The sequence below is a fragment of the Barbus barbus genome (genome assembly GCF_936440315.1).
Source record: "Barbus barbus genome assembly, chromosome: 44".
Lineage (NCBI taxonomy): Eukaryota > Metazoa > Chordata > Actinopteri > Cypriniformes > Cyprinidae > Barbus > Barbus barbus.
The window spans coordinates 21,187,697-21,201,210 of record NC_136722.1 but is presented as its reverse complement, the minus strand read 5'-3'; the positions used below and the strand labels follow the sequence as shown (position 1 = coordinate 21,201,210).

Sequence of the window (13,514 nt, the reverse complement as noted above, 5' to 3'; positions counted from 1 at the left end):
TGTGCCAGCCACAGATGCACACTTTAGTTCAAAATGTCTGTTTATTAAAAAAGAATCATATACTTGTCCTTACATTTAGTTATAACTAAGTGAATAGGAGAAAAATAAGCATATGTCTGATGATCTGCAGTCTGTAAATGTAGTGCTATTATTATAAATGTCTGGCCTCTAGTGGTTTTGAGCTGTTATCACAACACATAGGAAATAAAGGAGGAATATTCACATTAAAAGAGCCTCTCTCGACTATAAAAACTTCAAATAATATACCATACCACCTTTCAAATATTTGGGATTTTTTATGTTTTTGAAAGGTTTTTTAATGCCAATCAACTTATCTGATTAAAACACAATGAAAACAGTAATACTGTGTAATATTGTCACACTTTTTCTATGAGCTGAATTCTCAGAAGCCATAACTCCAATCACATGACTCTTCAGAAATCATTCTTATACGTTGATTCAGTGCTAAAGAAAAAAATATTATGCTTTATATTTTTGTGGAAAACGATGCATCTGCTTTTTTTTTTTTTTTGATGAATAGAAAGTTTAGAACAGCATTTATATAAGCGAGAAATCTTTACAAAGGACAATTTGATGCATCTTTTCTGAATTAAAGTATTCATTTCTTTTTTTTTATTTACTTATTCACATAACTCAAATACACAAAATATTGTCTCATTCATCAATTTTATTTGTTCTCAAACGCATGCATTTTTCTGTGATCATAAACCGGCACAAAGGACTTAAGATAAATTTTGTAGAACTTTACTCTAAAATGAAAATAAATTCACTTCCATTTCAATAATATGGGTTTGGTACAACACGGGGATTTTAATTTGTGCCTGAACTACCAACTTTTGTTTCCAAAAACCTGCAAGCTGATTCAAAATGATGCTTTGAAGAGATTCTTTCAAAGTGGTGTTTAACTGCCGAGAACTGAAAAAAAGAAAAAAAAAATAAAGTCCAGGGAATAAAACACCAGCTAATAATCTCAATTCCAGCGACTCGAGTGGACATCTCTCTTTCCACTGGGTCACAAGTTCAAACATTGATCCGAAGAATATATAAAGCCCGTTACAGCCGACTCAATATAACAGAAGCACAACTCATTACAAAACAGCTCTAATAGAATTCAGCCTTTAATGACTTTGTTCCTTATGCTTCAGCAAGCATAGACAATATTCAGTGCTCGAGGAAAACTTACTAATGTATTTTTTGGACATTAAGCTCGGTTGTGTGATTAGCATACACTGTTGCAGAGTGCATTTACAAAACCAGTCCTACGAGTGCAATATAAATCATGCAGTTCTGCACAGACTGCAAAAAAAATAACTACACAGCGATATTCATGCAATAAATAATATCGATGATCGGCAGCCATTATGAACTCTTTTTGTTTTGAGTATTTTGGTATGAAGTGTCTGTGATTAGGCCATTTTCAGCATGTTAAAATGGTCTACAGTTGAGAAAAAAGCTGGGCAGCATTATCCACATTGACAGCTTCCCGTGGAGCTTCTCTGACCACCTGAAATATACAGTTTACATGCAATGTGATGGTCAACATTACACATTTACAGTGCAAAAAAGCATTTGGACACATGAAAGTCATTGCATTTGATCAAATATAACAGTGGCATTTAGAGACGAAAACACATTATGCAAAACATTTAATAAAAAGTCAAGTTGCAGAATGTATTTGGACATTGTGTCTGTTTATTATTAGTACATGAGTACATCTAATCTAGTTATCAAATTTAAAGCTACAGATAAGAAAATAAAACTGACCTTCTGTCCTTTTTTGGGTTCACTGGATGTTGATTTTGATATACTTCTGACATCTCGCTGTACTTCTGTGAACAGCTTATTTAAGCTCTCCACTTTTTCATTTCTCAAAGTGTTTATCTGTGGGCAGAATATCAACTTATTTATATTTTAAATCTCTAAAACTGTAATGGCGCATTGCTGATGTAAACAAAACTTGAACTCACATGTTTCAAGGAGGTCTTGACGGGTTTCGCTTTGGTCTTGGGTTTAGACTGTTTGTTCGCAACCTGAAATACATTCTGCTGCTTTTTGCCTCTCTGTTTATTTTTGGCCATTTCTCCTCTGGACTTTCTGAGAACTGGACGACTAAACAGACAGCAGACAGAGACCAGTATGTGGCTAGACCACGCTTAGATGACACTCGATTCTAAATTAAACTTATCTAACAAAACAAATACAACTAAGTTACATATAAAAACGTCGCATCTATTCCATAAACAGAAAAGCGTAGTTTCAACAATCAACAGCTCTTCCCAACATCCACGAGTGTGCTGTGTCTGTGCTTTTCCTTCACTGTACAGGTGCGTCAGCGCCATCTAGTGTTGCGGAGAAGACGCGAAAACATTAAATAAGGTCACGACAACTGATATAATCTATTATAAATCACTGGACACGACTGATTGAGATAAAAATGTTGAAACAACGTATTACGCACTGTATTTGTCCATTCAACTCTACAAATATGAAACTGAACTACTCTCAGCCGTATAAGACTGCAATCAATGTTCATATTTATAGAAATAATGACAAATAAAACATATCTAGAATGTAATAATAATTAATGCAATTAGCTATTACATTAATTTGATAAAAATAATTAATGAAACTAGGCTGCACACACACACACACACACACACAGTATGGTTTTTATACTGTACAAACATTTTTAAATTTTCAAAAAACGACATTCTGTGTGATTTATTAGCTTGTTTATTAGCTCAGATTAGGTCCTCACCGTGACACGAGTCCCCATGAGTCTGTATTCAAGTCCCCACCTAAAAACAGGTACACACTACACACACATGTAGCCTATATATAATGTATAAATTCATATTTGGTCTACACATATACTTACAAGACAAATTTGAAAGCTACATTTGGCCCTTCTTTTTTTTTGTGAATTTAACATGCATTTACTAATTTGTTCGTTTCGACACTCGACCACCAGATGGCAATCAATCACTTTATATTTGCAAGTTCAGATACAAGTACATTGATAAATAGCTTTACAAATTCAGATCATTACATATGCATACACATTTACAAATAACAAACACGCTATTTTAAAAAAAAATATCTCGACTAAAATTGCATTGGTTTCAGTATCTGCAGAAATTACAAGCTATTTTCACTATTGTATCCTTCAATGTTTATATTAAAATCCACAAAGTTAACCAGTAAAAAATAAGGCACAGTAAAAAATAATAGCCTACTTATAATAATAACCTGATACAAATTCCTCTGGCTGTTATAGTGTATCTGTGGGTGTTGCATACGCTACACAAGGACATATATAGCCTAAAGGCATTGTGTTGATAGTACTACATCCATTATTTGAGTAACGTAGCCCGTTTTACAAAAACATATTTCCATATATCTGTCTTTATTCACAGGATCTTTCTTTGTAAAGCGTCAAATGCCAGCTAAAGTAGCAGAGTGTTGCGCAAAACCGCAATTCATTCTCTGTGCTGAATCATTTCTGCACTCATTGTCATTATTACTATGTCACACTGTCACCAGAACCAGCGCGCCACAAGTATCTGATTACGCAATCATAGAATGATAAGAATGTAGCAGCAGATCAAAGCAGAAGATTCCCCGCCGACTAGATCCCGCATTCCGAGAGAGACGCGGAGGAGAGCGCGCATTATCGATCCCTCTGTAGCTCCTCCTGCTGCTGATCACACTTAATATACGGTCATGTGGGCGAACAGCGTCCAGAAATCCGCTATATAAACCCCCAGCTCATCTGTCCGAGGACACTGACACTGCTTCAGGACACTTGAAGACTCTTGCGGCGCAGCTGTCATAATGTCTAGCGGATGGGGATACGCAGATCATAACGGTAAGACCCCCCCTGCCCTGCAATTAGGATTTTAATAATTCATACATTTTCATAGGATATGTCAATATGAAATCTATCACAGATTCTGTCTTTTTTTTTCTCATTATCTGCATTTGCCCTCTTTACAACTAAGACATGCTCACCTTGGCTACTGCACAGTCAGCATTATCAGTGGCAAGTGTAAAATGTACAGATTTTATGCATATGCCCAACTATGCATATAAATTTGTATTTTTGTGTCATATGTACTTTTTTCTTCACACAAATGTGGATTGTTATTACATATCAAACGCAGAAAATACCTTAGACACTGTGCAAATAAAATGCATTTTTCTTTCCATTAAAATGCACAGAAAATAATAATAATAATATTTATTATTATTATTATTATTATTATTATTCAAAAGGATATAATTAAATATATTTTTTACAATTATTTTGAACATAAATACATTATTATTATTAAAGGCAATAATGTAAGGATATTGTTTCTTCTTCGCATATTTGTTGATTTTTATTTCATTCTAAATGCAGATAATACCATGGGCACTGCTTTTCAAATGCATGTTTTAAATGCACATAAATATATTTTTTAGATTATTATTATTATTATTATTATTATGGTTATTAAAGGCAATAATGTAAGGATATTGTTTCTTCTTCGCATATTTGTGGATTTTTATTTCATTCTAAATGCAGATAATACCATGGACACTGCTATTCAAATGCATGGTTTAAATGCACATAAATATATTTTTTAGATTATTATTGTTATTATTATGGTTATTAAAGGCAATGATGTAAGGATATTTTTCTTCTTTAACTAATTGTGGATTTTTATTCAATCCCAAATACAGATAATACATTGGACACAGCAATTCAAATGTTGCAAATGTACATAAAGTTATTTATGTAATTAATGAATTAAAATATAGGCTACTTTTAGTTTATTTTTTGTACATTTGGCTCAGATGCATCCTTTTTTTTTACATAAAGGTGTATATAATATTTTAATTTTATTTTATTTTCCCTTAAAGGCAATGATGTAGCTGCTGTCAAATGTGCAGAAAGTGGTCTTTAAAATAAAATTGTACATGCTGTAAATGTATTTTTGTCCCAAATGCATATTGTTTAACCTTTGTATCACCTTCCACTGCAGGACCCGAGAAATGGTGCGAAAACTTCCCCATTGCTAATGGACCTCGCCAGTCTCCAATAGACATTCAACCCAGTGGAGCATCTTATGATAAATCACTGAAACCACTTAAACTGCAGTACGACCCCTCCACTTCACTGGACATCCTGAATAATGGACACTCCTTCCAAGTGACCTTCGCCGATGATGACGACAGCTCAAGTTTGTGACCTCTGTGTTAATTTTTGATAATCAACTAAGCTACATCTATTCCTGTATTAATCATTATCTTTACTTAGGCAGAAGGTTCTTGAAACTACTGCAGTGTTAACCTAGATAATATTTAGAAGGAAAAGTTATATAATAATGAGGCTGCGTCTGACACTAATGCAATCCCGCAGTATTATGTTGCTGAATATAGCTGCATGCTACCAAACATGCTCTTTCAGGAAGCATCGGAAAGCATTTCAAAAGTTGGCTTTTGCTCTAACTACATAGTTAAACATTAATTTACAATAGAATGCTGTACTAGAGTGTTTAAAAGTCTTTAAATAGATAGTTTGCACACTATTTGTATAGGTTATGTTTATTTATGGGTTATAGTTTATTTTATTGCATGTCTAAGCAGGTGTAAAGCCTAAAATTAAATTAATGTGTGAAAATACCAGTGCAACACCACCTTGACCCTTCAGCTATCTCGTCATCCAGTGACACAGCTACTTTTGCTTAGAATTATGGGAAATCACACACGTTCACACAAATAATTGCACTGAAGCTGCAAAGCAGTGAATGGTTTAAGTGTCATTCATGTGAACTTTGACAGAATCAGTAGATGGAACCTGTGTAGCAAGTTAGCCTGTTTAACAATTGTAACCTACTGTATAGAGTATGTAACAGACTTTGGCATCACATTTAAAAAAAATTCTGTGTTTGCCCGCATTAGCTCTGACGGAAGGCCCAGTCTCAGGCAAATACAGACTCAAGCAGTTCCACTTTCACTGGGGAGGCAGTGACAACAAGGGCTCCGAGCACACAGTCAATGGGAAATGCTACCCAGCCGAGGTATGAAACCCTGAGCATACTGGGAAAATGAAGACATAAGATGTTTTCTTTTATAATTAAGCATTAATGTTCCTAATAATCTCATCTTTAGCTCCATCTGGTCCACTGGAACACAGAATATCCCAGCTTTGGGGAAGCAGCCAGTAAGCCTGACGGTCTTGCTGTGGTTGGAGTTTTTCTAGAGGTCTGTGTGCAGTTGTAAGGTTTTTAGAGCCTATTTACTAACCGCTTTGTAAGCAAACACTGAGCCGAATTCACTAAAATTAGAATTAAAATGTACTATTTAGGGCCTATTTTCTAACCACTTTGTCAGCAAAAACATTTACAAATTTACTAAATAGATGCATCACTTTTCCTCGTTAAATTTTTGCTAAATAAAATAAAGATAAAATAAAATAATATTGTGCCTTAGTCGAATTCTTTTAAAATTAGTTTGAAGTCTTTCATTTTTAGGGTCTATTCACTAACCACTTTATCAGCAACACAGAGATTAATTCATTCAATAGTATCATCACTTTTGCTCATTATATTTTTGCAAAACAAAATAAAATAAAATAAAATATTGTGCCTTAGTCATATTCTTCCCACAAATTATCAAAATTGGGTTGAAGAAAAATGTAAATTTAATGTTATGGTCATTGCACAACGAGTCCGAAATTTTCGCACGTTAAAAAAAAAGCGACCTCACATTATGTCAATCATGTTTACACACTGCCTCCGAAACTTTCGTCCGTCATAAAAAAATTCGGATCAGGTTCGATTTTCTGCGTTTTCGCATCCGTAACATGCATTTTGATAGGAAAATTTAGAGCGTATTTATAAATAATATAAAATAAAAAATAAAAAAAAACAGTGTGCTTTAGTCACATTTATCCAAAAAAAATTTAGTTTAGGATAAAAGTTAAAAATTGTTGTTTCTCATCAGATTGGTGCAGACAATCCTAATCTTCAGAAGCTTCTGGATGCTATGGATGCAATCAAGTGCAAGGCATGTCTACCAATTCAATTACATTTTGATGTCAGTTTTACTTCATGCTACATATTGAAATAAGTTCTGCTTCATGGTCCATTTGTGCACGTTATCTTGCAGGGAACGCAGACCTCATTCACAAACTTTGACCCAACCGTCCTGCTCCCTGAGTCTCTGGATTATTGGACGTACCTGGGGTCTCTGACCACCCCACCTCTGCTCGAGAGCGTCACATGGATCGTCTGCAAACAGTCAATCAGCATCAGCTCAGATCAGGTCATGCTCATGACATAATTTGTATCAGTAATACAAGCATAGATGTGGAATATACAAGTCACATGCTTAATAGTGAAGTGTGGCATCTCACATATAGCAGAGATTTGGATGCACGTTTTATTAATTCTAAAGCAGAGCAAAGAACACCTTGCTAACTCAAAACAGGATTAAGATCACAAATTATGTCTATAAAATACAAATTTGTATAACCTCCTTAAGTTGTGTAATTAATATGAATAAATGAATATATATCTATATAAAAACTGTATTTATATACTGCAATCACTACTTAATACATTATGTGAGCTACACAAATGCATAGCAAAAAAACAACAACAACTAATTACGATTAACATTATTATTTGTTTATTTCGGCGTTAGGCCATCAACTTTCAAAACCAGCTAGAAATTTGCTCTCATCTGCGGAAATTGTAAACAAATATACAAAACCTTCATAGTCTTCTCCATTCAACCTCTGCAGCATCTAGCCCTCATGTGAAAAGTAACATGACTCTGTCGAATGTTTATATCACAACTTTGGTTCAAGGCTGGTAATGTGTACATAACCTCAGGTGACCAGGCCTAATTTCCTAGCTGCCTGTTCAATTATTGACTTCATGAATATAAAATAACTTAACATGAAATTCTGTTCAAAATGTGAGAATGAATGAAAATGAGTTTGCTTAGGACAGTTCAACCTGTTTGCAGAACTATAAGCGTTTCCCCAATACAAGTCAAGTCAAATCACCATTATTTAAAGTATAAGGTGCTTTATACAGAACCGATCTATTCAAAGCAGCAAAGCTGTAAACAGTAATTAAAAGAAAATGTTAATTATTCAAATTCTACTGCAAAGAAGCTCTAAAAAGAAATAGTCATTTTTCAGCTCAAGTCACTTCAGTGTTGATTCAGTTCAGTTCATTCAATGTGTAGTTCATCAATTGTGAAACAAGTTCAATTCAGTGATAAGGAGTTCTACAGAATGTTATTATTCAGATCGAGTCAGTTCAACATTGATTTGGTTCAATTAAATTCAGCCCGAGTCAGTTCAGAGTTGATTCAGTTCAGTTCAATGCTGCCCAAGCCAATTCAACGTTGATTCAATTCAGTGAAATTCAGCTTGTGTCATTTCATTGTTGATTCAGTTCAGTTCAATGCAACACGAGTCAGTTCATTGTTTATAAAATTCAGTTCAGTTATGCTCGAGTCAGTTCAATATTGATTTAATTTAGTTCAATTCAGCCCAAATCAGTTCGACGTTGATTCAATTCAATGAAATTCAGCTCGAGTCAGTTCAGTGTTGATTCAGTTCAGTTCAATCCAACCTGAGTCAGTTCAATGTTGATTCAGTTCAGTTCAATCCAACCTGAGTCAGTTCAATGTTGATTCGGTTCATTTCAATTCAGCCCGAGTCAGTTAATTGTTGATTCAGATCAGTTCATTTCAGCTCGAGTCAGTTCAATGTTGATTCATTTCAGTTCAATGCAACCCAAGTCAGTTAAATGTGGATTCAGTTCAGTTCAGTTCAGCTTAAGTCAGTTCAATGTCAGTTCTATTAAATAAATAGTAACAGATGCTGAAAACTCAGTATATGTCTTTCTTTCTTTCTCTTCTTCTACAGATGAAGATATTCCGATCTCTGCTTTTTACATCAGAGGATGAGGAGGCCTGCTGCATGGTCAACAACTATCGCCCCCCTCAGCCTCTGAAAGATCGTGAGGTCCGTGCATCTTTCAAATGAAGGACCCCTCGGACCCCTCTTCCTCCCCTTCCCTCCCTTCTTTAGCATGATATGCAAGCGTGGGGCCCCCGGGTCAAGGGCCACAAAGCACCTTCACCCTCCATGCAGTGATGCTGGGCAACCTGCCAGCTGTCCAGCAGAACAGATGTGCTGTTTGGAGAGTAAAGAGGCTATGCAGGGAATCATGTGTTTGTACTGCCCCTCTCTCTTTCTTTCTCCTTCTTCATTCATTAGTGCTTGAATTATTTGGATTTAGCATATGGTGCCAATTTTGTATGATGCTCTGATTTACATGTGATGCATAGACAGACAAGAGAATTAATATATGCATGGGGTATTTAATATGTATATGGTGTAGTTAAGTATATTTGTATTCCTGTAGAGCAGAGATGACCAAATCTGGGCCAAGTTGGCCCGTGATGACCTTTGATTTGGCCCGTCATATTATATTTGCATTTATGCATTTGGCAGATGCTTTTATCAAAAATGACTTATATTGGATTGATGTTATACATTTTTTATTAGTTCATGCATTCCTTTTTGCACTGAAAAAGAGGTAAAATATAAAAAAAAACAATCAAGTGAATTTGATTAAAAACAAATCACACATTTTTGTTTGTTAAATGCATTTTAATAAATATACACTATTATATACAATATATATTATTGCTTATTTTAATGAAATAAATTGTTAAAATATTTTCAACATAGCAAGATTAAATAAAACAAAATTAAAAAATATATATTAGCAGAGTACAGAAAATACTATTTATTTTCTTTCTACTACAAAATTTGAAATTTAATTCAATGTGTTACTTGCCATTTATTCTAATTATTTGTGAAATTTACTTGCAATATTGGAGCAAAAACAGTTTCTACACCAATTTTTTTTTTTTTTCCAGAGTAGATGGATACAATGCAACATTTACTTTAGGCTAACAGCCCTCAATCAAGTTTGATTTCTGGTCCTTTGTATTAAAATTTGGGCACCTCTGCTCTATAGACTAGACCAGCATCTCAGATTAAAATGCAAAGGTACGGCAGATCGGCAGATTCCCGAACAGATGCCATCTGGGCTGCTGTCCTTCCCTGCTAGGCTGTAATCTCTGGCAGTCTCAGCAGTGCTGAAGCTTAATGAAACCAATGCATACTGCTATCAGGCTGCAAGATCTAGAAAATCCCCTATGGTAAATGAACACACGTGGCAAAACGTCCATGTCGGCATGCAGGGAAATCACGCACAAAATCTAGCACATACTGTACAATCAGAGCAGTTTTGATTTGAAGTATTTGTGATAGTAATTGCATTTTCCTATGTGTGTTCCTGAAAGATGTCATTTATAACAATTGATATGCACAAGATTTCAGTTTAAAAGCAGTAGCAATAATTGCATGAAACCTCTATGTAATTCCTTAATGTGTCGTTTTTTGTTTGGACTTTGAGTAATTCGTCTCTTCAGCTGTATTGCAAAGCAATGCACAAGCAACACAGTGAGTCTTAATAAAAGCCAACATGCCAATAGACAAATCTTGCAGGTTAAGCAAGGAGGTCAACATCAGCTCTTCTAAAGCACTGGGACCAGGGCTCAGGTCTTACGTTATGTGTTTGTAAAGTCAACAGGTTTGAAATATATTGTGTAATGTGTTAGTGAATGTACTTTATTTGAATTCGAGGGCTTTGTTAAGCAATATTGTTCAGCCATACTCCGTTCTGCTATTTTCAAAGAAAATATTTGAAATAAAGATATTTTATGCTTATTCTGTGTTGTGTTTTTGTGATTATTTACTAATGCCCTGTTTGAATGGTAATTGATTTAATATGGGAACAGGATGTAATTTCAGCAATTAAAGGCGCTAGGCAGTTATTTTATTGCCATCTATTGAATATGTTTGTGTTTTCCAACCATCCTAGATTAATTACTTTTTCAGGAATGCGTATAACTTAATTCCCATCAAGTCACATATATTTATTTAGCACTTTATACAATACAAATTGTTTCAAAACAGTTTCATAAACAGGAAAATAATACTGTCAATGTTGCAAAGTTCATCAATTATGAAACAACTTCAATTTCAGCTATAAAGCTGCTCCACAATAGACAACAGTGTTATTATTCAGTTCAATGCTGATTCAATTCAGTGTCAGTGTTGCAAAGTTAATTGATTATGAAAGTATTTCAGCTATAAAGCTCAACTGACCCGTCGCAGGGAGTTTGACTGACAGGCGATCTGACCAATCATAATGCTGAATCTGTCATTTTGTCTGACAAACAAACCAAACAGAAGAGTAGATTAATCAAAATACCATGTCCATTCATGTTTATTTCATGCTTTAAGTAAATATGAAAAGATGTTTAGTTTATCTGCCGCTTGAACTGAGGTGCTACAGTGATCTGACACGACACGTTAAAGAGCCACAAAACGGTATTTATTGTTTGAATTTGAAAAAAAAGACAAAAATTGAAGCTGAGACATTGTTTCATACCAAAAGTAACTTTAATGTGTCATGACAGATCGCTGTAGCGTGAACCGATCATCTCTTCCTCTCTACTTATACCACAAAATAAACATGAATGAACATCAGAAGGTATAGCGTCAACCCCAGAAACACACCAATACACACTATTTTTCAAGTTCAAGATCACCAACGTTAATCTACTCTTCTGCCTGGTTTGTTTGTTGAACAAAATGGCAGGTTATGTGTTATGATTGGTCAGACAGCCTGTCAATCAAACTCCCTGCGAAGGGTCAAGCTTTTGTGTTCATCAGATTTCAGGTTTATAACATCAGATTTCCTGCATGGTTATAAACATTTTTATCTATTGAAATAAAGCTGAAATAAAAATATAAATATATGAAAAAATTCAATTAGGAAAATTAGGATTGCCCAAAAATAACTAAATAATACCAAAATAAAAATAATAATAAAATAACTAGTTTGCGCACATATTTTTTGAAGGTCCAAGATTTGGAGAATCTTGGAGAGACTTGGACAGTTCATAGTCAAAACCTTCATAGTCAGCACCTTTAATGATTTAATGGCATTGTTTCACTCCAAGTGGATCACAAAACCAGAAGTAAAACCTAATATGCCATGCCATTCTCTTTGCTTCGCCACCATAAGGGACATGTATATTAGCACAGTCAGGGGTAAAATCAGCGGGAGTCAGAGGACTCTTCGCCTCACAAGTTGTATGGCATCATAATTCAATCTCATTTACATGATCATTGATTTACCTGCAGGTGCAGCATCGCACATTGACGTCGAAGTTCACAGCAAGAGCCGAGGAACAGGATTATGCTAATGACGTCACCATGACACACATCGCCTTCATGACAAGGCGACAGACCGAGCTCCCAGAAATCGATGCGTTACATAAGAACACTGTCTGGTGATATAAATCAGAGTGAATAAGAGCATAAATCTTTCACTAACACACATGCCAACAAGCAGCTAATCTCTTCTGCAGTAAATCCCAAAGAGCATCCTGGCATGTACACAGCAGTGCGGCACGAAACATGACCTACAGTCAAGGACACACACACACACACACAGTTTCAGACAGGAACAGCCATGTCCGCAGGCTTTCATGCTAATGCGATTCGGGGAGAGCAGGCGTATTGTCACACATTAAGAAAGATATATAAAGACGTAGTTGCAGATATACACATGCCTTTCATGCTTCACTGTTGCACTTTATATAATCTCGCTGTCTGTAGTTAATGTGTACTGTGATGCTTAAATGTAAATCCTCTTAATTGAGCAAGAGACCTTCTGTGTGAACACACACTGCTTTTATTGCTCTCTATACTGTAAATTGCTCAATAAAGCTGTCATGGAGAGCTAGGGAATATTTGATCTCAGGTTCACATGGCACAAGGCCACAAGGTCCGAGGACATGGTGAAGGCCAAACTAGCAGGTCTACTGACATTTTAATGTGCATTGCAAAACCTCCTATTCTGAATCAGTATCTGAGCCTTTTTGTTTTTCATGTAATAATATCTATTTATATCTATTGTGTTTTTATATCTGTAAAACAAGATTTGTTTACAAGATTTTCAGATAATATCTTTTTTTTGTACTCTGTTTAAGCATAAACCTCACTAAATTTGGCAAGGAAAATGCACATGAAAAAAAAGTGTACAAAAGTGCAAGAATTTCATAAATGCATACATATATATGTATGTATATACAGTAAAAAGATACTGAAGGGATCTAAACATCCTTAAAATAAGATATATTAACATGATTTTCAGAAAGTATCTTTTATCTTTCCTTTAATAAACCTATATACAAAGGATAGGAACTTCACACCTCACACTTCTCTCGCACCTTGTGTGCTTTCAGTTGTGTAGGCATTATTAAAAAAGCAAACAGTTTCCATAAACCCAAACCCCATTTTCATAATTCATAATCTAAGAATTAAAGAATCTTTTAAA

At 34.9% G+C, this 13,514-nt stretch overlaps 2 protein-coding genes across 2 annotated transcripts; one reads left to right on the top strand and one right to left on the bottom strand.

Annotated features, from left to right (window-relative positions):
• Positions 1-672: 672 nt before the first annotated feature.
• LOC306863085 (ribosomal biogenesis factor-like) lies at positions 673-2,349 on the bottom strand. Its single transcript, XM_079406258.1, has 3 exons — positions 1,989-2,349; positions 1,786-1,902; positions 673-1,525 (listed from the first exon to the last, which is right to left on the bottom strand). Exons 1-3 carry the CDS (start codon positions 2,097-2,099, stop codon positions 1,457-1,459), a joined length of 297 nt encoding a protein of 98 aa, XP_079262384.1. The 5' UTR covers positions 2,100-2,349; the 3' UTR covers positions 673-1,456.
• Positions 2,350-3,527: 1,178 nt separating this feature from the next.
• On the top strand, positions 3,528-10,836 carry LOC306863188 (carbonic anhydrase 2-like). The gene is made up of 7 exons (XM_079406410.1): positions 3,528-3,889; positions 5,049-5,246; positions 5,968-6,086; positions 6,178-6,270; positions 7,012-7,074; positions 7,177-7,332; positions 8,954-10,836. Exons 1-7 carry the CDS (start codon positions 3,856-3,858, stop codon positions 9,071-9,073), a joined length of 783 nt encoding a protein of 260 aa, XP_079262536.1. The 5' UTR covers positions 3,528-3,855; the 3' UTR covers positions 9,074-10,836.
• The last annotated feature ends 2,678 nt before the right edge of the window (positions 10,837-13,514 follow it).

Coding starts and splice junctions, on each gene's coding strand:
- LOC306863188 (XM_079406410.1), top strand. CDS start 3,856: ATGTCTAGCGGATGGGGATACGCAGATCATAACG. Junction 3,890..5,048: donor GGGATACGCAGATCATAACG/GTAAGACCCCCC, acceptor CTTCCACTGCAG/GACCCGAGAAATGGTGCGAA. Junction 7,075..7,176: donor TGGATGCAATCAAGTGCAAG/GCATGTCTACCA, acceptor GTTATCTTGCAG/GGAACGCAGACCTCATTCAC.
- LOC306863085 (XM_079406258.1), bottom strand. CDS start 2,099: ATGGCCAAAAATAAACAGAGAGGCAAAAAGCAGCAGAATGTATTTCAG. Junction 1,903..1,988: donor TCAAGACCTCCTTGAAACAT/GTGAGTTCAAGT, acceptor TTCTGCCCACAG/ATAAACACTTTGAGAAATGA. Junction 1,526..1,785: donor AACCCAAAAAAGGACAGAAG/GTCAGTTTTATT, acceptor TGTATATTTCAG/GTGGTCAGAGAAGCTCCACG.